Source organism: Athene cunicularia, assembly GCF_003259725.1.
Source record: "Athene cunicularia isolate RWA chromosome 17 unlocalized genomic scaffold, athCun1 chr17_part1, whole genome shotgun sequence".
NCBI classification, from domain to species: domain Eukaryota; kingdom Metazoa; phylum Chordata; class Aves; order Strigiformes; family Strigidae; genus Athene; species Athene cunicularia.
Window position 1 is genome coordinate 90,306 of NW_020799122.1, and position 22,376 is coordinate 112,681.

The following is a 22,376-nucleotide window of genomic DNA, read 5'->3' on the forward strand; positions in this document are numbered from 1 at the left end:
CGTGCTTATGGGAACACTGTGAACGTTCCCATGGATGTTGCCCTCATTTATCACTGTCGGGTGCCTCTTCAAGGAAACCTTCCCAGAGAATCCCTCATCAGGGATACAACGCTGTGGAGATACAATTCATCATTAATTGTGAATGTTAACAAGGTGCTGCATCAAACCGTACTGTAAGCTCACAAGCGAAACCTCGGTTGTAAGGAGGGAAGGTGGAGAGCCACCTGTATCGTGGGGAGGCAGAGGTGTATAATTTAAAATCACTCCCACATGAAGCTTACATCTTGGAGAGATTTAGAACAGCCCTTTTATGTACTCTACAAAGATCAATGCATTTGGTTTGTGAACAAAATCAAGGTATCCAGGGAAGAAATTTTCAAAACTGGAATAATCAGTTGATCCAAGAAGGGTGGTTGAGGCCTTAGTCCACTGTTTTTTAGAGGTGTTTTACATGGTTGAGAAGAGCCTGATGACATTGATGTTCCCTGTCTTTGCAGGAAATTGGTGTGACATGCCTCTTACAGGGATTGATCCCTCTTGAGATATATTATACATCTTTGGCCCTGAAAGTTAACCCTGTTAGGGATGCTATAATTTTAAGTGCAGCAGTGAAATTTAAAGGTGTTGCAACAGGTATTTTATGCTATGTTTTCGCCAACAACAAATGCACCGTGTATTTAAAATCACCTATTAATCACAGGAACAATGTTTACATTTCTACGAGTTCTATGCTGGGATTTTCTGCTGGCAGAGAAGACCGTCAATTACAAACCTTTGTTCCTGTGATTAATAGGTGATTTTAAATACACGGTGCATTTGTTGTTGGCGAAAACATAGCATAAAATACCTGTTGCAACACCTTTAAATTTCACTGCTGCACTTAAAATTATAGCATCCCTAACAGGGTTAACTTTCAGGGCCAAAGATGTATAATATATCTCAAGAGGGATCAATCCCTGTAAGAGGCATGTCACACCAATTTCCTGCAAAGACAGGGAACATCAATGTCATCAGGCTCTTCTCAACCATGTAAAACACCTCTAAAAAACAGTGGACTAAGGCCTCAACCACCCTTCTTGGATCAACTGATTATTCCAGTTTTGAAAATTTCTTCCCTGGATACCTTGATTTTGTTCACAAACCAAATGCATTGATCTTTGTAGAGTACATAAAAGGGCTGTTCTAAATCTCTCCAAGATGTAAGCTTCATGTGGGAGTGATTTTAAATTATACACCTCTGCCTCCCCACGATACAGGTGGCTCTCCACCTTCCCTCCTTACAACCGAGGTTTCGCTTGTGAGCTTACAGTACGGTTTGATGCAGCACCTTGTTAACATTCACAATTAATGATGAATTGTATCTCCACAGCGTTGTATCCCTGATGAGGGATTCTCTGGGAAGGTTTCCTTGAAGAGGCACCCGACAGTGATAAATGAGGGCAACATCCATGGGAACGTTCACAGTGTTCCCATAAGCACGCAGGACGGAGTGGACTGAAGTCTGAATCACCTTTCGTGGATCAATTATCATTTTCCTGGGATTGAAAACATCTTTCCTGTCTGGCTCTCTGTGTACATGCTGTAGTATGTTAACACCCGGCACAGTGTTCCAGGATGAAATGTTGAACATGTGAGTAGATATGGTTTCTGGGAAGATATGGTTCTCAAAGAGAAAAATGCCAGTCCCTGGGTTTTGCTCCTGAAGACTGCTCATCATTGTTATCCAGTCTGGGTGCTTAAGGGGAAGAATTATTTCATCAGCATCATTGAGAACCACAAACTTGCTCCTCTGCATGTTACGATATATACAGTCATTCAGAGCTGTGATTTGTCCATAGTAGCCAATGTCTTTTGCATCCATAGTAAAGTGCCACTTAGAAGAAACCTTGAGGTGTGAGTTTATTGGCCAGGGAATTACCTCTACAGTTCCTTCTTCCATATAAAACTTCAAGACTTTCTCCATCAGCTGGCTGCAGTTGTTCTTGTAGATCACCACTTTCTGTACCCCAAGAATCTTGTACATTTCTATACTCTGTATAAACTGCAGGACGTTGTTGTAATTTCCGAACATGGTAGAGATGCATACGGTGAAGTCAACAGAAAAGGTCTCAGCCTTGCGGTTTTTAATTTCAAACCTTGGCAGTTGGTCAATATTTCCATGTGGAGACTGATGAATTGATACATGTGTTGGATCACAGTTTTCGGGTTCCAGACAAACTATATCTGCTGCACCGTAAGGGAATCCAAATCTATCTGAGTGAACATCAATTTTTGCTTTTGATACATATATCTTTCCATTGGGCTGACAGCAGAACCAGCAGTATAGTTCTTTTACATCTTCGTGGTGAACAATCGCAATCACACGAGTGGTTTTACTTTCTCTGTCATCAAAGTATGGGGCTATAATAAAAGTTCTGTTGTCTTTTAATGGTGTTATTACATTTTGAGCAGGTTTTCCTCTACAAAGCTGATCTGCTGGACTGGCAGTTGTTGTCTGGCGGAAGATTTTTCTAGTTACGTTATTCTGTAGCTGAGGATCTTTCCAGGAGCAGATTAAAACACTTGCAAAAATAAGAATACATGCAACAACAGCAGAAATATTTTTTTTTCCACAGTGTATCATTTCTGAATCTCACAGTTTGGAACTCAACAGACCTTTACACTCAGTCTTCTGTTCACTTTCTCTAAAATAGAACAAACATACAAAAAAAACCCACACTCAGTGATTTGCCAGAAGGAAGTAATATTTTGACTTGAACTTCATTCTCTTAAGCACAACAGTTACTGTTTTAATACTTCAAACTTTAGTATGAAGACCTGACTTTCCATACAGGTTTGGAAAAACTGGATAGATATGCTTACTCCAAGCTCTTTCTGTGTTCTTTACACCTTATAATTCGGATCTTTCTTACACTTTACTGTACAATTGGGCCTAGTGCAAATGGTTCAGCTGTTTTGGTATATAGTAATGGTAACATAGTGTAATTTGAATCTCTTCATTGTCTGGGAGTAATTTTATGTTATTGAAAACCCACATTCTTTATCTTTTGTATTCTAAAAAAAAAAAAAAAAAAAAAAAAAGTGCTGTGAACACAAATTCAAACTGCATTGTTTTGATTTGGCTAGGAGTAGTAATCCTGTCACAGTCTCTCAAATGTCCTGATTCATAAGTCACAGAGAAAATGTTTTCAGAGGCTAGTGTGTTTTCAGAGCCTAGTAGGTTCCTATGGTATTCGACATTATCTAGGAAAAGAGGTTTGAAAATAATCTTCACTTGTTCAGGTGGCTGAGGTTAGCTTAAATGTAAATTGCTTTTGCTATTAAAGATGCCAAGTCTCAGGCCACAGTTCCAAATTAGAAGTTTATCAGTAGGACTTCATGTGAATATTGTGACCCTTCATTGGGACCATGTGTACTACTGAACTTTTTAACCTTGCCATGGAAACTTGAAGTTCTCCAAGGTATTACCAGATCAGACTACAAAGTGAAGATTTTCAGTATATAACCACAGCTCGGTATTTACAGATGCTTAAACCATTGAGCAGATGGAAGGCAAATTAAAACAAAACCAAACTGAATCAAACCTTGCTTTATTCTGTAAGCAGCCATGAGGGCATGAATAATGTGACATATCACAACACATCAGATCCATTAACCGTTGTCTGTACCATTTGTAAGTGTTCTGTCCTCTTTTGCATACACTCAATCTCAGCTGAATAATAACTGCTTTCTAATTACACACAACATTCTGTGGCTCTATTCTGACTTCAGAGTACTAGGTTTGAAGAACATGATGAAGGCACTGCTGCCTGGTGTTCTTTGCAAATCCAAGATGTTGCTCAAGTGGTTTTTTTTTTTTTTTTTTCAAAAATGTAAGAAGTGATTTTGAACATGTGTAGTGACCCATTCTCTAAAGTTAAAATCTTGTATTGCTCTCTGAAAATTGCCATGTAAATCTTACTCTTTCATGCAAGTATTGGTATTCACCAATTTAAGATTATGCAGCATGTGCAGAAGTTTTTCTAGCAAATAATATTTGCATGGAAAAGATTACAATATCTGGAAAAGTAGGGCTGCATCATCAGTTATCAGTTTGCACCAAAGTTCTTCAAATACTTACTGTTACTCCTGGTTTTGGACTGACAAGCATTTACAATTACTAACATGCTATTAGAAAATTAAGAGAAAGACTATTTTAGAGTGAAGTGGCTTTTTTCCATAAAGGTATTAATTGGGAAATGGGATTGAAAAATGCTTACAGAAAACTTCAGAGGAAAAACAAAAACCAACAAAAACACAAAGGAAAAAGAAGCCAACAACAACATGGAAAAATAGTTCAAATTCTAGTTCTTGTTTTTTACCCACAACTGCTTTTCTTCTTTTTTTTTTTTTTTTTTACCTCTCTCCCCAGTTTGGAGGTGCGATTTATCTGTCAGTGTTCTCTTGGAAGAAATCATCAGAATTCTTCAGAGATGGGAGTAGGTCTGAAGACTGAGAAGCATGTAACAAACACAGAGGACAGGAAGTTCTAAAAGCAGAGTAGTTCATAGGTCCAATCCTTCAATCCAAAAGTGACTGAGGAAGGTAGAGAAAATCAGAGAATCTTGATATAAACTTTTCTGGGGAAGATGATTTACTTGCATAAGAGGTAGGACATATTTACTAAAGGGTGAGATGAAACAAAGCACTAATAAAGTTCCTCATCGTTAATGTGTGTCTCGTGTATTTCCAGAAATACAGGGTCCAGGTTTGGGGTTTTTTTAATACAGATGCTAAGTGCAAAAATCATTACACTGTTCTGGTGAAATATGTATTCAACTGTCAGTCTTACACCAGGCAGCAATATGCCTTAAAAATTGCCTGTTAGATTAGGCTTGGGAAGTATACATGCAAAGTGCATTTTTAAGCTTTAAGAAATAACTAGAAAACTAGTAATCTCATCCTGCAATAAGGACCTAATGTTAAAATCCACTTATGGCAAGTACTCTCATTTACCCCTCTTCCTTTTGGAACACCACTACGTTCTAGGCAGTGTAAAAAAGAGAGCAATTCCTGTACCTCCCTCTGCACAGAAGTCTCCATCTTAGTTTTAAGTGCAAGTTACACAAAGCAGGAAGTTCACTCAGATGTTCTCTTGCATCTCACGGCTTCTAGGTGAAACAATCTGTTGTCTATTTTTAGCTATGTTCAAACAAACTTTGGATATAATCTCCTGTCACAGATTTTGTACGCATACATAACCCAATTTGGGCAATACGAGTTCATCCTTATATATAGCTTATGAGACCAACAACAATGAGTAGTTTTAGTTTGCCAAAAGCATTATTAACCACTTGATCTGGAAAAAAGTAAGCTAGCATTCTTATTAGAAACCAGAAGCCTCCTGTGACATGAATGGTGACTGTGAGTAAAACTTTACAGACAGGGACAATAAAGAAGCAAGTAAGTCCCTTTTACAAAACAAGTTATAAAAACTACAGAGACACATAGAGATCTATAGAGTCTGTTTAAATAACCTACTGTTTTCTCCTCAAAGAATTGTTTTCATTTCTGGAAACCTCCAGTGGCTGCTAACCTTCATCCCAATTCTGTCTTTCATCTTGACCTGTTCAAAGGGAGATTAGTTGATAAATGATTTTTCCAAGAAAGGGATGGCAGTAGTTCCTAAATATGAAATATGATTCTTCTGGAATCCACAGGTTGGAGCCATTAGCTGATGTCCACTGAACTAGGAGACTAAAACCACTAAGTTTCTCTTCATCTAGCTGGGATGGGAACATTAAAAAATGCAGCATCTCAACTATTGTCAGAAAAATAATTTCTGACCAGAAATAGCCACTGTCATTCTGAAAAAGGATTAAACATATTAAACACCAGTAGTACTTCTTGTTCAAATGAATGTATGTTGGCAAAGCCTCACTTCATGGCATTCCATTGTTGAGCAAATGACCACTGTTTCACCATGTCCGATATCACTATGGTCTCTGTTATGGAGAAAAATACTTAGTGTGCTCTGAAACTGAAAAATATCCTTCCTCTGTAAAAGAGGAGTCTTAAAATACGATAACAAGTCTGGACCTTCTCTGCCTGTTCAGGTTAATACCACAGTACTGCGGTACAGAGAAGAAAGTGGAAGACGACAATTTACTGCAAGGTATTGTTATATCAATAAAGTTTAAGAAATTTTTTTGCACAAACCAACAACAGCCTTGCTTTTAATATCTGTCTTAGTTAAGATTTGTAAAACACTGTCACCCATTTTGCCTGGAATAGTTAGACAATACCTCAGTGTTTTTCTGTTGTTACGTAAAGAGACAATAATGGAGTCCATGTTTGTTATGTGCAATCTTGATACTTCACCAGAGCGCACCAAATCATGCCCTCCTGAACTTAAGAGAAATCAAATGATAGAGTATTTACTCACAGTTTCAAGCTTTTGTCTAGCACTTCATGCTTTCCAGTGCTCCAGTTCTGCCTTATGCTCCCACTGAAATGAGAGACCTCTCAACCTTGCTTGTTCCCCAACATCTGCTTCCTCTACAATTATTCTAGTACTTTTGACCGTCTGTGGGAAATCCCGTGACTTTGTCAGCTTCCTGTACAGCAAATCAGCTTGCTTTCTGTTCTTTTTTTTTTTTTTAAGATAAACAACTTTGACTTAATTAAATTGTACATTAATAGTTGATGTTTATTCAATCTCAACCTCTCAACAGTCATATTTATTAACTGGTAGAATGATAGATGAACATTTTTCTCTATTTATGGTGTCTGTGTGTACGTTCTTAGAGATTTACCTAGATCAGGATTTAAATATTTCCCATTAGATCAGCTGTAACCTAATGTGTTTCAACAGTCTAATCTTAAATAGCGCCTTGTGTTTTTCAGAGGAGCCTCCGGGTAAACTTACCTCTACACTTACCTCTAAACCTCTGTTGAGATTATCTCTTTCACTTTATAATGACACAAAATCAACACAGAAATTGCGTGCACAGTTGTGAGACCAGAAAAAAGTTAGCATTTAATCAAATCTACCTTTAATCTACCACAGCTTGTGTCTGAAACAGTAGGTGGATATAACTTGAGTCAACACTTGATTGGCTGGTGGAACTGTATTAATAGCTAATGTAAACACTGACTTAAACGGGAGGAGTAGACTGGGTGGGGAGACATGCAAAAGAATAGAACAATTTAGTGGGGGGGGAGCGCAAACTGAATTTGCCTGCTCTCTTAGCTACTTTGAGAGAAAACATCTCCCTTTCTCTTAATGGGAGTTCAGTGTTTTCAATTTTTATTTTAAATAACTTTTATATCTATGGAAAGACACATTTCTTCAGCTCTCTTAGAGGGAAAAAGAGAAATTGCAGAAGTGACTTGATTACAGCTGAAGTATTTTGGAGGGGAAATTCAAATTGTAACTACCCAGCAATGGTAATTTGTGACTGAGTGAGCTGGCACAGAGGGCAAGAAGGCCTCATTGCCGAAGGAGTTAAGCTGTCTGGGAGCAGAAACACCAGAAACAGACTCCATATAAGGGAGAAAACTCTCCCTTGCTGGTAAGATAAGAAATGCCTTGGTAATTGTTGTGTACGAATTGATTGAGGTCTATTAGTGCTTAGGAGCCACCTTTGGCCAGCAGAGCTGGCACTAGGGGATGGAACCAGTGCTGGGCCAGGGAGCCTATGCTGACGCTCACAGAATCAGTGCTCATGCAAGTGTATATAGGGAGTTGGCTTGTGTTACATCTTTGCAGGCTTTATATACTTTTTTTTCCAAGTAAAACAAGATAGCAACAACTAAGGTAGCCTCAGGAATCCATCAGTAACTTTGATACTAAACAAACCAGTTTATTACACATCTAATAGACATTTCCCTTTATGACTTGTTGACTTAGTTCAGCATGAGAAATTTTGATCCTCTTTAAGAGCATGCTTTGTCAGCTGAACCATAAGATCATTTTTAAATTATGTTGTTAAATTTCCTTGAATTCTAAAAGATATTATTGTTATTTATCAAGTCCTTACTGGGGCTATTCCCAAAGGAATCTGAATTTATGCTTGCTTTTCACTTCAAAAGAAGTCAGCTGGGGGAAAGGGAGGGGAGGAAGTAACCAGCACATAAGCTTTTCTGACTTGCTTTCCCATTAACGTCTTGTACTGATGTGAACTGCAACGCAGAAAAGCAACTGCCAGTTGTCTCTTCTTAGAAAGCTATTTTAAAGCTCTGACCTGCATCAAACCTTTCATTGTAAAAGCTTTTCAAAGGTTGAAGATTGCCAGTAACTCATTTATTTTGAGTGCTATTGTTATAACTGCAGGTATTGTTATAAAAGTGTTGTGTCATGATTTGCCTATTTAGTGTTTCTGAGAGAGAAACTGTACAGTAGCTGCAGTACATAATACTCAGTAGGGCTGAGGCTACGTTCCAGTCCCAGAGGTTGTTCAGGTGTTAGATACACCAGCTGGAATAGAACAGATTTTAAGTGGTTAGCCCATGTAAGCCTGTGCATGTGAGTTGATGGAACCAAATTGCTAATTCCTGGAAAAAGGGGTGGACTTAAAGTATTTAGTTAACACTGCAGTAAAATCTGCCCTGTATTCAGCTTCTTGTTACTGCTCAGCAGCATAAACTATAAATGTCACTAAGAAACTATCACTATCTCTGAATTTCTCATTTACAGAAAACCTCATGAATTTCTCATTTACAGAGAAAGTTTTCAAAATCACACCAATAAATAACACTTTTTCTCTTATATAGGTTATGAGAGCTTTAGGTAAAGCTTTTAATTTTTTTGTTTGAGGTTTGTTTTTGTTTTTGTTTTTGGTTTTGTTTTTTTTTAATGTTTAGAGTGAATAAAGCTACAGCTATCTAATATTAATTATAATCTTCAATTGACTAACATCAAGAAGGACCCCATCCTCAATTCACTACAGTCTTCTGGGTTTTCTTCCTCCTGAGTAGATTCAGCCTGTTAAGCACTTGAGCAGCAAGGGCTGCAGTGTACACAGTCACTTCTAGAGAACTTTCAGGCAAACACTGTGCACCTGACTAGAAATCTTAAAATCTCAACAGATCTCTTGGTTTTAGTGTGAGAACTGGAAAATTGGTGACTGCAACCAATACATATGAACTAGAGAGGAAACCTTAGCAGAAACAAAAGTGAAATTAGTTTATACTTGTACAAAATTATCAAGATAAAGTAACACAGCTGGGCAGCAGCTTCATTCTCATCTTTTCGCCTTTTATTTAAACAAAAAAGTGTGATTTTCCTTGCTAAACAACCTGTTTCAGATGGTTAAGAAATCTCTTATCACCATTCTGTCATTGTTTTCTCTTCCAGTTCGTAACAACAGCCCACTCTTTGCTCATTCTCTCTCCCCACACATCAGTTCTTGCAAAATCCTCCTATGCCACTGTGTAGTTTTAGAAGTGTTTAGTATTGTGTTAGGGAAAAAACACACACTTCTCCTTTCCTCCTCCTTTTTCCTTCAGAAAGTGCATAAACTGGGCCTAGAACTGAGAGCAGCTGTGGGTGCCTCCATTTCTCCGTGTAGAGATAGTCACAGAGAACACGTGTGGGAGAGCAGTGAGGGCTGGCAGCTGGCAATACGCAGGCAGCTAGGACCTGAGCGGGAGAGGGGAGCTGGCCGGGCAGGGCCTGAGTAGCCAGGGCCCAGTCCCTCTGCACCCGAGCGGGGCTGCTTCTGCTCAGGGCCACAGCTGGGTCCAGCTGCGTCTTGGCCACCCGGCAGCTCCACGGGACAGGATGGGTCCGAGGCCAAGCTGGGGACCCGAGCCACAGGGCAGGCCTGGTCCCATGGCTGCGGGGCAGGTCCATGGGGACAAGGCAGAGCCAAAGCCAGAGCAGGAAGCCAGTCGGCCAGTCAGGGCCTGGGTCCGCGGGGCAGGAGCCTGAGCCACTCCCAGCGTAGCTCAAGGGGGGGCTGAGGGCCCAGAGCTGGGCTTAAATGGGCTCCTGGGCCCATGGACAGGGCCGTGGGGAGCCCAGGTGGGGCTGGGCAGGCCCGTTTGGGCAATTAGTGCCCACAGGGCCCTTACGGAGTTCTTTAGAAAGGTACTTCCTCTTTAATTGAGGTACAAGAACTCAACATATATGCTCATGATATAGGCCAGTTACTCAAACCAACTAAACAAAAAAACAGCAAACCACCAACACCATGACAAAACAAAAAAAATATTTTTAAAAAGTCTTTCACCTTTAAGACTTCACATTTACTTTCATAGAACTGTACCACAACACCAGAGCTACATCAATTTGCCTTGGGCACTATGGATTTTCCAAAGGACTTGTGCTCATACCTGGAGTCCTCTTCTGAAGGAGCTGTGGTGACTACAAACTTCTATACTTACCTTTGACTTCCAGATTCTTCAATGAAATCTCCATTCTAGGGGGTCTCCTGGGCCTAATGTGATGTCAGGAGATTACTAAACTGAAGGAAGAGTGGCAGTCAGGAAGAGGTGTGTGTCTCAGTCTGATCCTTTGTGACTTTGTATAAATAACCAGCAGAAGGAACCAGGCCACTGTCAATTGGACTTTGTACTGATATGTCCCTCTTTCCTGGTACAGCTTTTCTTGGTGCCTACATTAATTGTTAATTAACTAGAGAGAGAGGAATGTTTGAACACGTTAAAAAAACATCCTGAAATACACTGACAGGTTTCCAGTGTTGCTGTGGAAATGGAAAGTTCACTGAGCATTTCTGTTTATTCTGCACAGTAAAAGGTAAGAGAGAAACAATGAAGTTCAGAGACAGGTAAGAAGGGAGACTAAAAGGTTCACTTAAAGGCACAAATGAATTACTTGGCACATTTACCTTTAAGCATAGGCAAAGAAATTAGCTTTAGATTTAGATTTACAAAATAGTAACTGTAGGAGAAAATTTTAAAAAACCACCACCACCCTCCCATCGCCCCTTAAGGCCCTTTCTTCTCTCATCCCCCCTTTTCTCATTTCAAAAATCCAGCAAATTTAGAAGAGTTTTAAACCCAGACATAACCATCACTTGGCGATCTCTTTATGGCTGATGGAGCTGGATGCCCCTCACAGTGCATGCCAAGGTTGGCAGTTGGTTGTAGGACTGCATGTGAATTGTGTTCACACTCTGTGTGTGCCCTACATCACCTCTCCCTTTCCATAAAAACATACGGGGAAAAAAACCCTGCAATGTATTGTTTTAGCAGGCCACCATGCTAGAAGCTTAATTGCAACCAGCAGCCTAAAGTCCCAATAAAAACTGCAAAATATAAAATTAGACACTGCAAAGTAACCTTAATCTACAGTGTGTTAAGACTCAGTGTGGATATGTGTAACCCAAAAGTATGTATGGATGTTGGAATTGTCATCTGCACAGGATAAGCTTGCTACAGACCACATTCTTGTCTCACAATATGCATATGTTCCTTTAAATATGAATGGATATATGGATGCTAAAGAATAGAAAGGTGAAGAAACCAGACTAAAAGCCATATACATACCCACAAATGCCTTGCTTGTAGAATACATTCTTGTCTCATTTATCATTTTGCCTTGCTGTTTCTGGTTTGGTTTTACCCACTGGTTTTTTAATCTAACACTTGAACCACCTTGGAATGGTGCTATACATTATCTAAAACTCCTGCTACCATTACAGAAATTTACAGAACACTTGACCACAATACACCTTTGAGATTAAGATACACATTCATTAATAATTGATGTAACAAAGATAAATTATGAAAAAGCCTCTTCAGTCTCCTGCAAAGCTTCAGTTGTTCACTAGATAACAGGAAAAGAGAGGATTTTCTTGCAGTTTGAATAGCGCCTAATGGCAGGTACAGGATTTTTTGCTGCTTCTTAGAAGGCAGATAAGACCAGTCACTAATGAAGATGGGCTATCAGATAACACCAAGCTTGCTTTTCACCCAGACACATTCTAACAATGGGTACAGGACTTGAACTTTTTTTTTTTTTAAGAACCAGAACAGGATTTCCATGATCTTCCACATGTAGTTATCATAACAAAGTTATATTAGGTTCCCAAGATTGATTAAATCAAGGACTGTACTACCACTTTTGCATCAGAATTTTGGGTAAAGAATCCTCATCCAATAATAAAGCTCAGCCTATTCTGCATAACACACACTGAATGGTAAGGAAAAGAAATAGAGAAAAGCAAATTATTTTCTTGGCCTTTAACTCTATAAGGAAACAGAGTCAGGAAAAGAAAAACAGCAAAAAAAAAAAGAAGTACAAATACCAGCCTCTCTGTGTTGTAAACAGAAGCAAAACCATCTAGAGAACCAGCCACCATCAGAAATCTAAGTAACAGCAAAAATTAAATAAATCTCAAGAGACATGAATAAAATCACAGCATTTAATAGAACAAAATTCACACAAACCCAGACCCCATCTTCTCTAACTACTGAAACACATTTCAGACACAGAATTTAAAAAAAAAAAAAAAGTTTGCAAACACCTTAATCTAGACTGCCTGTATATCATAGTGCTGAGGGATTACAGTGGAGTTCTAAAACAATTCATCACTGAGGGAGAAACTCAGCAAGCTTACATAACTGCAGGGGAAATTGCAAGGTGCGGGCATGCTGGTTTCAACACCATTAGGATGATTGCAGACTTCTAGAGTAATCTTAAGTATTAACTGACAGCCTTGATTTAGTCATCATCTGCGTTCACCCCGTGTCATACATACCCTCCCTTAGCAACAATCCTTTTTTTGTTTCTTACCTTTTATGATGTATCAGCATGCTGTGTTGTCCTCACTCCAAAGTGAAACATCTGATTGAAACAAATGTGCTCCTGCCATACAGTAGCCATGAGTCAGGGGTTAGTACAGAAGTTGGTGTCTCTGACGTTAAAAGATCTTCCCCTTTCTTTGCCTCCTCAGAGCACAAAGAGCAAGGCAGAGGCAGCCTGATCTCAAAAGATGTCAAAGGAACTGGATAGCAACATATGCTCCACAGATGCTTCCCCTAATGGTTAATCAGCACATTCACTGCTTAGGAATTGCTAGATCTCTTAACATTTCCTATTTTACTGCTAATTGAATGTAATTATTCCATTGGATTCACAGTCCTTTGCACCTCTGGAGGTGGAGTACACCCATAAGAGATTACACGACTGTGGAATCAGGCTAGGCATTAAGACACGAGCAGTGCCAAGAGCAAAGCTGTGCTCTGCTGAGAACAGCTGCTCTGCTACCTGCAGGGCTTTGATTAACTCTAGCCGGCTCCTGCCTCTCTTGAGGGAAGTCAACTGCCTTGGTCCTGTGATACAAATTCAGAACAGCTGTAGGAATCTGCTCAACCTACTTTGTTAGTGGTAACCAGTATCCCCATCCAGCTGGAGACTGCTCCAGAAACTTACTGAAGAGGAATTTAATTGTGTATTACCTTTGTCATCTCATGTTAGATCTTTAAAAATTAATTATAGATCTGAATTATAATATGAACATCCTTGTTTGTGTGGCTTTAGGACCTAGGAACTTCTCTCTGGTTGTGGAGGGGTTCAGTACATGTGATGTTTCTGTAGAAAACAATCTATGCAAAACAGTATTCTATACTAACTCTTAGATACACATACAAGGTGCTCAGCTTCACACAGTGATCCAAAAAATAGCTGCAAAAAGAGGTGTTTTGAATGACTGACTAAATAATTTTCATATCTCAGTAGCTGTGCTAAAATATGCTTTTTCTTTTAGTGTTCCACCTGCACTTCCCCTCAGGATGTAAAGATCAAGTCTCCTCAGAAGGTACAGATGTGCCCTCCTTGAGGCTGGTAGGTAAAATAAAAAATATTCCCTCCCCCTTTCCCAGCTGTTGAAAGAATTAAAAGAATTGCACTACCAAACAACACAGACAGGACTAGCTGGACATTCAAGTATGCTGTACTCGAAAGCAGCAAACATTGTAATCTGAAAAGAAGTGTTGGTTTTTGTGTTGGTTTTTTTTTTTTTTAATCTTCCTTACTCATTTCTGCACCAGCTAGCTGCCCCTTCCCTTGCTTTCTTCCATTTTCTTTGTCTTTTTGCATCATGAAAGAGTACGATGTTACCCTCTAAGAAACAAGGCTTCCATTCACTGTGTTCATGTCAAGGCGGCAGGTGCACCCGCCTGGCTTCTTGGCCGCTGAAGGGCAGCAGCCATCGTTTTCCTTCTTCTGTGCCCTTGTTCTCGGGGCTTCACAGCAGTTGGGCCCCTTGGCCAATGGGAGCCGGTACTGACCCCTGCGCAGATTGGGCCTGGGTGTAAGTAGTGGAGTCCCCTGGGGCAGCCAGTTTGAGCTCCTCCCCTGGGGCAGCCCACTTCCATTGAGGACTCTCCCCTTGGGTCAGGATGCTGCCCAAGGGGACTCCTTGAGGTTGAGAGCCCTCATTTTTTTAGGTGAATAACAGAGTATTTGGGGTTGTTGTTAAACCATAGGAAGTGGTAATAGTTTCGTTCTCCTCTCACAGACATTTGAATCTGCTGCTATGTTTGTGGGGTGCTAGTTGTGCTGAGAATAAATTTTTTTTTTTTGGTTGTTTGTTTACTTGAGAGTCTCCACAAGATTCAAACAGATTCACATCAGTAGTTTTGTATCATTACAAGAAATGGTAACCATTTTGCTACAACTGACTTCAGTGTTTCCAGGGTTCTAAGGTGTTCCTATGTGTTCAAAAATGACAGTTATCATTTTATTAAGACAGTGGTATCAATTAACAAATCATATGTAAAATAATTTATCTAGGTGGTTGTTTACATTTTTTTTATTCCGCAGAACTGGATGTGCTTTTCTCTATACGTACACTAGAACAAATCTATTTGATTGCTGACCTTGCTTGTTTGCTTTATATTCAGTTGTGTGATTCTTGCAAACCCAAAGTATGGATCATGTGAAGCAAATAATCACTTGGAACACAGTCTACTCTTCCTTAAAGCTGAAAAGCTGATTTCTGGCCGTAAAGGCCATGGCTACAGACAAAGTCCAGAAATATAAAGGATACTTCCTCCAATTCATTACTATCTGCACTTATGCAAAACTCTGTTTTAGTTGACGCAAAATGGGTGTTTTCATCCTTCCTAATATGCTTATCTGACTTGCTCTCACATCTGAGCAAACTTTTACTTCTTTTTTTTGTTTTGTTTTGTTTTTTGGTTTTTTTTGTTTGTTTGTTTTACATGCCCTATAAGCAAAAGTCTGGTGTATTTTCAGAATTTGATAAACAAATGTTCATAGTAACAGATCACAGCTATGGAAATACCTTAACCACCATCACTAATTTCAGAAGAAAAACTAATGCAATTTAACGGTGCTATCACTTACATACCTAGCACAGCCTGACATCTAAAGTAGGAATAAACGTATTAAAGATTTCATTTTGGTTTTTCTCTCACAGGTTACAAAACAAGAGGATTGCACATCATGAACATTTAATGAGCTCTTCAGTACTCATCTTTGAACATTGTGTAACAAAAGCATGTAGTCCTCTTTCTCCCCTGCAATTTGTCTCTATAACAATAATAATGGCAGTCTGCAATATAGTGATTGTTACTTTTCCTTCCTAATGTGCTCATTTTGTTTATTTTCTATCCTGTTGCCTATGGGGAGGAGAGGAATTCAAATCAGTTTTCCCATTTAAACTGATGCTATCAGTGAAAAGAACCATTTGGCAGATGTAAGAGACACTTATTGATGCTTCCTTTATAAAATATGTACAGAGAAACACTGGACATGATCCTGGAGGAAAACTGTATAGGTCCAAGACTACAAAGTAATAAAAAAGCCTTGAAACTGCTTTCCTGTTTCTGGGGGATGACAGGAAAAGGAGTCCATTTCAGGAACCAGCTCTAGACGTATCCATTTTATACGAGTTTGTTTTGTTCTCACCTTCAAATTAGGTAACATTTAATTGAGTGGGATCAAGCACACCCTCAGCAAACACACCCCTGACACCGAGCTGTGTGTGCGGGGACACGCCGAGGGAAGGATCCAGCCAGAGGGACCTGGGCAGGCTGGGGAGGGGCCATGGGCAAACCTCATGGTGTTCAACAAGGCCAAGGGCAAGGTCCTGCCCATGGGCCCATGGGTCAAGGCAATCCCAGGCCCAAACCCAGGCTGGGCGAGGAGGGGATGGAGAGCAGCCCCCAGGAGGACTTGGGGGGTTTGGTGAGTGGAAAACTGCCTGTGAGCCAGCAGCAGGCACTCACAGCCCAGAAAGGCACCCGTGGAAGAAATTCCCCCCTGTGAGGGTGGTGAGGCCCTGGCACAGGTTGCCCAGAGGAGCTGTGGCTGCCCCCTCCCTGGCAGGGTTCAAGGCCAGGTTGGACGGGGCTTTGGGCAACCTGGGCTAGGGGATGGTGTCTCTGCCCGGGGCAGGGGTGGCACTGGATGGGCTTTAAGGTCCCTTCCAGGCCAAACCAGTCCATGATTCTATGATCTCTCAGGCAACTGCTCATGAAATTGTTTCTGCAGAAATTAAAGCACCTTCTTTGCCAGTTGTAACGTGGAGCTTATTAGCCTTGAATAGGGAATCACAGAATCACTGAACGGTTTAGGTTGGAAGGGACCTTCAAAGGTCACCTCGTCCAACCTCCCTGTCCACAAGAGGATAGGTTTGTCTCTACTTCTTTGGACTTTCCAAATCCCACTTGAAAGAACTGCAGATTTGTAGGGTTTTCCAATTTTCTGTTAGAAATTTGGATTCTCTTGTGTTTATACCATTAAATGGCTACACGCTGTGCACTGCAAAGTCTGTTCAGCTGTGTTACTATTCATTCACAAATAAAACATGCTTGCTGCCTTTGAGCTAAAATGTTCCCTCTATACCTCTGCGATTCTTTTTCAGAATATTTTATTGTTAACAGCATACACACTCTGAACATTTTAAAACTTACAACCAAATGCAATTGCTGTTGAAGTAAACAAACTTTTTTTTTTTTACATTAAAGTATTTAATTAGTGAAACAATCATTATCAATGTAACAAACTGAAAAATACAGCAACTTGATACAAGACTGAGGTAACAAAATACTTTGCCAGAAACCTAGATTCCAACGCCAGGGTTATTATGGGTGAGACGGTTCACAAGAATTATAGAAAGAATCCTTACACAAATGGCATGCAGTGGACTGCTGGAAATTACAGCCAAAAATAGTGCAAGTTTTCACACAAAACAAACCAAAAAGTTGAAACTGGTTTACATTATAATGTGACAACTAAGTTGCAATTTGAAAACTACTTTCTTTGCCTCATTTTAGTGCTATTTGGAAAAACATGCATTTTGGCACTGCACTGCATAAAAATTGCACATTAATAAATTAATCATATTGCCTACATACATGTTGTATCTTCACAATTCTGAAAATAGTAATTCTGAGATAGTGTTTATTTTTACACAACTATTGCAGTTGTTCTCTTTGGATGAAAACTTGTATGGTTTGTGATATTTTTGTGAAAATGCTGTATTCATCAGTACTGATATGCAGTATGTGGTATTTCAATAGCAGCTTTCAAGTCTCATTAAAAGTACAGCAAATGGTACCAATGACAGCATAAAACCTCAGCTACAATCTATTTAACACTTAAAATCTCATTTAAAATTGGTTTAATATTCATACACTGTCATCATTCTGAATTTTTTTCTATTTTGCAGCAATTTCACAATTGTGCTATACTGAAACGATGTTACCTGACTATTGTGTAAAACTATTACTAGTTATGTTCATCTTATAATGTGAGGGAATTCAAGTTACTTTTGACGTATTTTCAAATTCCAGGGTTCTGAGTAGGATTTGAGTTTGAGAATTGAGCAAGATTGGAGGGTTTAATTTCTCCACAGATTCATCTTCTGTCAGTGACAAATGACTGGGTATAAGAATCACTCATAAATATTGCCTTTCATTCACGCCACACTGTTTTGAGGCCCATCATGGTTTCTGGCAAAGATGCCTTCTTTCCAGTTGGGAATCTGTTGTACAAGCAAGTGAAAATGGACCCTTCTGTAACTTCTCCAACAGCCTCCATGGCTTGTAATTTTGAGTAGAAGTGTATTTTTGAAGGCTAGAACACTCTACCTTTTGTATATACAGTAACACATGTAACGCTTTAGGGACCCTTAAATTCTAAAAGCCATTAAACACTGAGTGTGTACAGGGTCCTTCTATTGCTACTGTATCGGTCATCAGTTACTGTTCTTTTCAAGGGAGGCTCGTAAACATAACAAAGTTGTTAAAACATCCATTAGTTTATCTCAGTTGCAATATGCTGGAAAAAAATGTCAGGAGTCCTCCCTGGTGTTCACTTCCACTACATCATGTTAGAAATGAGTAGGTATTTACATGCTTCTAACGCATGTACATTTCCTGCCAATGTGTTCCATTTTAAATTTATCTCATATTTAAGACAGATGAGGTTCTTCTCCTTTAAGGGGAAAGGGCTACTAATAAAGTAACTTTGAAACGCCCCTCTTGACTTGAACAGTTCTTTTCTGGTTAGTGTGTCATCGTTTTGGTCACTGTTCTGCATGTGGTTCGAATCCCATGAATGCTCCTAACACACAACACACATGGTCACAGGCGGCATGTTCATTAACACGGTGGTCCACATAACATTTGCATCTTCATGAATAATCTCATTGATAATTCACGACAAAAGTTCACAGGTGCAGAATAATTTAGGTGATAATATTCTAACACTCCAAAGTAATTTACTGGCGACAGGATTTTATCACATTAGAAAAAGCTCTACACTGTCTCTAATGGCACTGGATGCTCTGCCTCTGCAGATACTGATGTTTTTCCTAGTTTGAAGTTGTCTTAATTTTTGCTTAATAAGCAAAAAAGGAGAAAAAGGGTAGAAATATGTTTTGCATTACTACTCTTTTCACACAACTCCTGAGTTATCAAAGAGACCTTGTCAACTTTACACACACTTTCACATGTCCCAGGATTTAAATGCAGTTGTTGTCAGGAACTGGTTTTCTTGAAAAGCTGGTATGTATCAGGCTTCATTCTCAGGACTGTCATGTGAATACTTAACATAAAAGTTACAGTTGACCTACATTTAACAATACAGGTATTTTGTTGTTGTTGTTAGAGAAGTTTCAAAATAAAAATTTAGAAAATCATGCAAGTCCACTGAATAAATACTCCTAATGCCAAGGATCTTGTTCTACTATAGACTGTTCAATTAAACTGACTTTCTTTTTTTTCATGGCTTGTAAGCTAGAGGTTGGATTGCAAATTTCTCCTCTACGCAGTCTTAGGAAACTCAGAAGAGGTCTTCTAGTGATTGACTGGTGATCTGAATAGTGATGCCTTGTGGCAGGAGTTTCAAACAGGAATTGCTGAACTTAGCATGGGGACAGAAGAGAACTCTGGCCACGGGAGCGCCAGGGCACAGCAGGGATATGGCTACGGACATGGAGAGAGTTCTTTCAGAGGAGGCTCAGTTATGTTCTTTTTGGTTTTTTGTTCTCTGGACTGGTGTGAAGGCTTCTTCGCTCCACTGTCAGACAGACTCCCCCAGCTTTCACTGCCATCGTGACTTCCTAACAGCAGTACCATGTGCCAGTACCAGGTGTCATAAAGGTGCATCAGGTACCAGACTTGCGTGGAGCCGAGTCATGCAGAGGAAGAGAACAGAAACGATGGAATCATTCTGAGGAGACAGGGCCATGGGATACACAACGCCCGATTACCTGCTTCGCTGTACCAGGGGATTTAAGATGAACAACATTCAGACTGAAGAAAACAACAAACTTGGAAGCAACTATGCCACTAGTAAAAGAATGAAAGATGACCATTAGCAGAACATAAATTTAAACAGCCTAAAGTCCATTGTCAGGGCATTCCCAAGTAACATTACTGTATGAAAAGAAAACCAACTGTTCTGTGCCAAAATACATTTTTCCCAAATAGCTCAAATGTGAACAGCAGAATTGTCCAGAGATTTGATACAAAAATCTGAGGCACCCACACTGCCAAGCAACTCAGTGCACTTAGATTATAAAAATGTTGTTCCACAACTTTCTATTCTAATTGACACTTTGCAGCAAGTTAACACTGTCAGTCATTCTGTGCATTAGAAAGAATTGAAACCCAACATGGGCCGAATACTCTTCAGTCACACAAAGCAGCTTAACAATAAAAAGAACCATTTAAAAAAGAATAGGCAGAAGATATGATGCTCAGTTTGTGGTCAAACATCAGTTCATGGCAGTCTCTGACCACAAAAAATTGAGGGCTCTAGAATCCTGCAGGAATCAGGATTAATCTTCTGTCCACTTAACTTGTCTGCTTTCACTCAGTGCAGGAGACTGTATCTGATCCTAAGGACAACATTCACTTTCTGCTTCTAAAAGCTGTCTCTGAATCACTTTCAAGTCACACAGGAAAGTGCTGAAATAGTCATGGCTGGCTCATGTCAGGAAAACCATTCTCCTCTTCCTCCTTAGAGAACAATAGCCTGTTTCTTCAGTTTGGCACTTAAGTCGCACCAGGTAGGAGAGCAAATTATTCGAATGACATTAGATTAGCAGGTACCTGGAAGAGAATGTAAATTATTCAGCAATATAACGCTCCTGAGCCTATTATGGCACTGGGCAACTGCAAGGTTACAAAACAGAGTGGGCTAATCATTTATTATGCGATGTGAAAAATGTAATCTGTCCCAAACAGGTCCAAAAGAGAGCTAACCCCATAACTGAAAGGAAAGATAAAGACTCAAATGATTTTTCTATTCATGGATCAAATCTAGCTAAAGTATTTTAAGAAGCCGTCAGTATGCATGGTGAGGGAATGTGTGTGATTCTCAAGCTGAATCCTGTTTTAGGTCCTATATGGATCAGCATCCTATTAATGTATAGCCTTTGGAATTCCTTTTAAGAAGGAACATTGTCCTCCAGAGAAGAGTAAGTCTGCTACATAAAGGACAAACGTAGCATCTGACACAACACTCTCTTCAGTGGCACTTACAGACCCAGGCACTGGAGTCAGCACTACCATGTTTGCTTTCTTTGCCCATGAGGAAGCCCCTTCTGAAGTAGAGGTGGGGTTTGGGGTTGCCTCACTTGAAGCAGTAAGTGTAGAGGTTATATGCTGTTATATATAACCAAACCTATATCTAGACCTGCACAAATCCTGATTTGGTGGAAATTCTGTAGTTTTAAATAATTTTTATTCCTCCTATTGAAAAACTGAATCAATGTACAAAATGAGGAACTATGTCTGTCCCCACAGGACTGTGTGTGCACAAAAATGGAAAAAAGGCATCTTTTCTAGTCAGGATTTTTTGAAAAATATGAAAAAGTGGGTAGAAATAAGTTTCATAACCTTACCTGAGGCTTGTTGCTTTTGCATGCATCATCCAAATGCTTATGCCATAATATTGCAAGAAACCTTGAACCAGTCTGGAACTTGTAAACATTGCCTACAAAAAAAAAGAAAACCAAAGGCTCTACATTTGCACACAGACATGTAGTTTCAAGGGATTCTAATTTCTGTGCAGAAGCCAAAGTCTTGAAGCAAACTGTTAAATTAAATTGCACCTTGAATGTGCAAACAGGATGTTGCTCATATAATAGAGACCATGTGGGGCATTGTTTTTCAGCAGTCCTTGGGAGAAGCCTGGTATAAGAACATACCCCTGCAAAGCCAAGAGGAGTTACAAGTTACAGCCACAGAAAAGACCACTTAGGTCACATCTAATTTACTCTTGCCTTTCTTCTCATTAAGACTGTTGTGGTTACTGCCGAACTTGTTATGAATGTTTTTGATATTTGTGAACTTCACTTTCTTCAATGTCCTGCTGCGAGTTTCCTCTAGGTCTCATTATTTTCTAAATTGAGTCTTGCAATCAAATAGTTTCTGCATTTTAGTCAACACTCAAGAGCTCCACTTCGTACAGTAGATGCAAATCCATGTCCAGCACCAAAGCTGAAAACATGAAAAGTGAAGGAAGCCTCAAAAATCTTTAAGTAACCATTCAAAGTGCAAAATAACTCCAGGGCATTTCTAAAGTTTTTGAAGATTAATTAAGACAGAAGAGTTATGACACTTCAGAATTCATTATCAAGAAGTAAATAATAATTAAAAGGCTTTTTTTTTTTGTAAATGGTTTGATGTTTGAAGAATTTTCATAGTATTTTAATTGGTCTCAGTGTAAGCCAATATTTGGTATCGACCAATTTTAAGAGAGCTATTCAGAAACTCCGAGATCAGGGAATGCAGGCACATGGACATGCAGCAACCCCACATTGGCTGGACAATTTCTGCAAAGCAGTAACTGTCAAGATACAGCAGTACCTCTGTAGGCACCACAGAAGCACCACAGCATATTGTAGAAATATGTTCAATTTCATTTGTACCCTCCCTTGAAAATT

General features: G+C 39.5%; 2 protein-coding genes across 3 annotated transcripts in view; both read right to left on the reverse strand.

Annotated features, from left to right (window-relative positions):
• Window positions 1-727: 727 nt before the first annotated feature.
• Window positions 728-6,531, reverse strand: LOC113486394. Of its 2 annotated transcripts, XM_026860232.1 has the most exons (3): window positions 6,425-6,529; window positions 5,521-5,605; window positions 728-2,684 (listed from the first exon to the last, which is right to left on the reverse strand). In XM_026860232.1, the coding sequence occupies exon 3, from the start codon at window positions 2,621-2,623 to the stop codon at window positions 1,304-1,306; it is 1,320 nt and encodes a 439-aa protein (XP_026716033.1). In that variant the 5' UTR covers window positions 2,624-2,684; window positions 5,521-5,605; window positions 6,425-6,529; the 3' UTR covers window positions 728-1,303. The 2 variants fall into 2 exon arrangements, with proteins under 2 accessions (XP_026716033.1, XP_026716032.1); XM_026860231.1 differs by lacking the exon at window positions 5,521-5,605 and having other exon boundaries at window positions 1,112-2,684; window positions 6,425-6,531.
• An 11,107-nt stretch (window positions 6,532-17,638) lies between these two features.
• Window positions 17,639-22,376, reverse strand: part of RALGPS1 (Ral GEF with PH domain and SH3 binding motif 1) — a 100,862-nt gene continuing 96,124 nt past the window's right edge. Inside the window, exons 19-20 of the mRNA XM_026860236.1 lie at window positions 21,333-21,424; window positions 17,639-20,538 (exon numbers count right to left, since the gene is read on the reverse strand). Of these exons, the coding sequence (XP_026716037.1) occupies window positions 20,509-20,538; window positions 21,333-21,424 (122 nt within the window). The 3' untranslated portion in view covers window positions 17,639-20,508. The remainder of the gene's footprint in view (window positions 20,539-21,332; window positions 21,425-22,376) is intronic.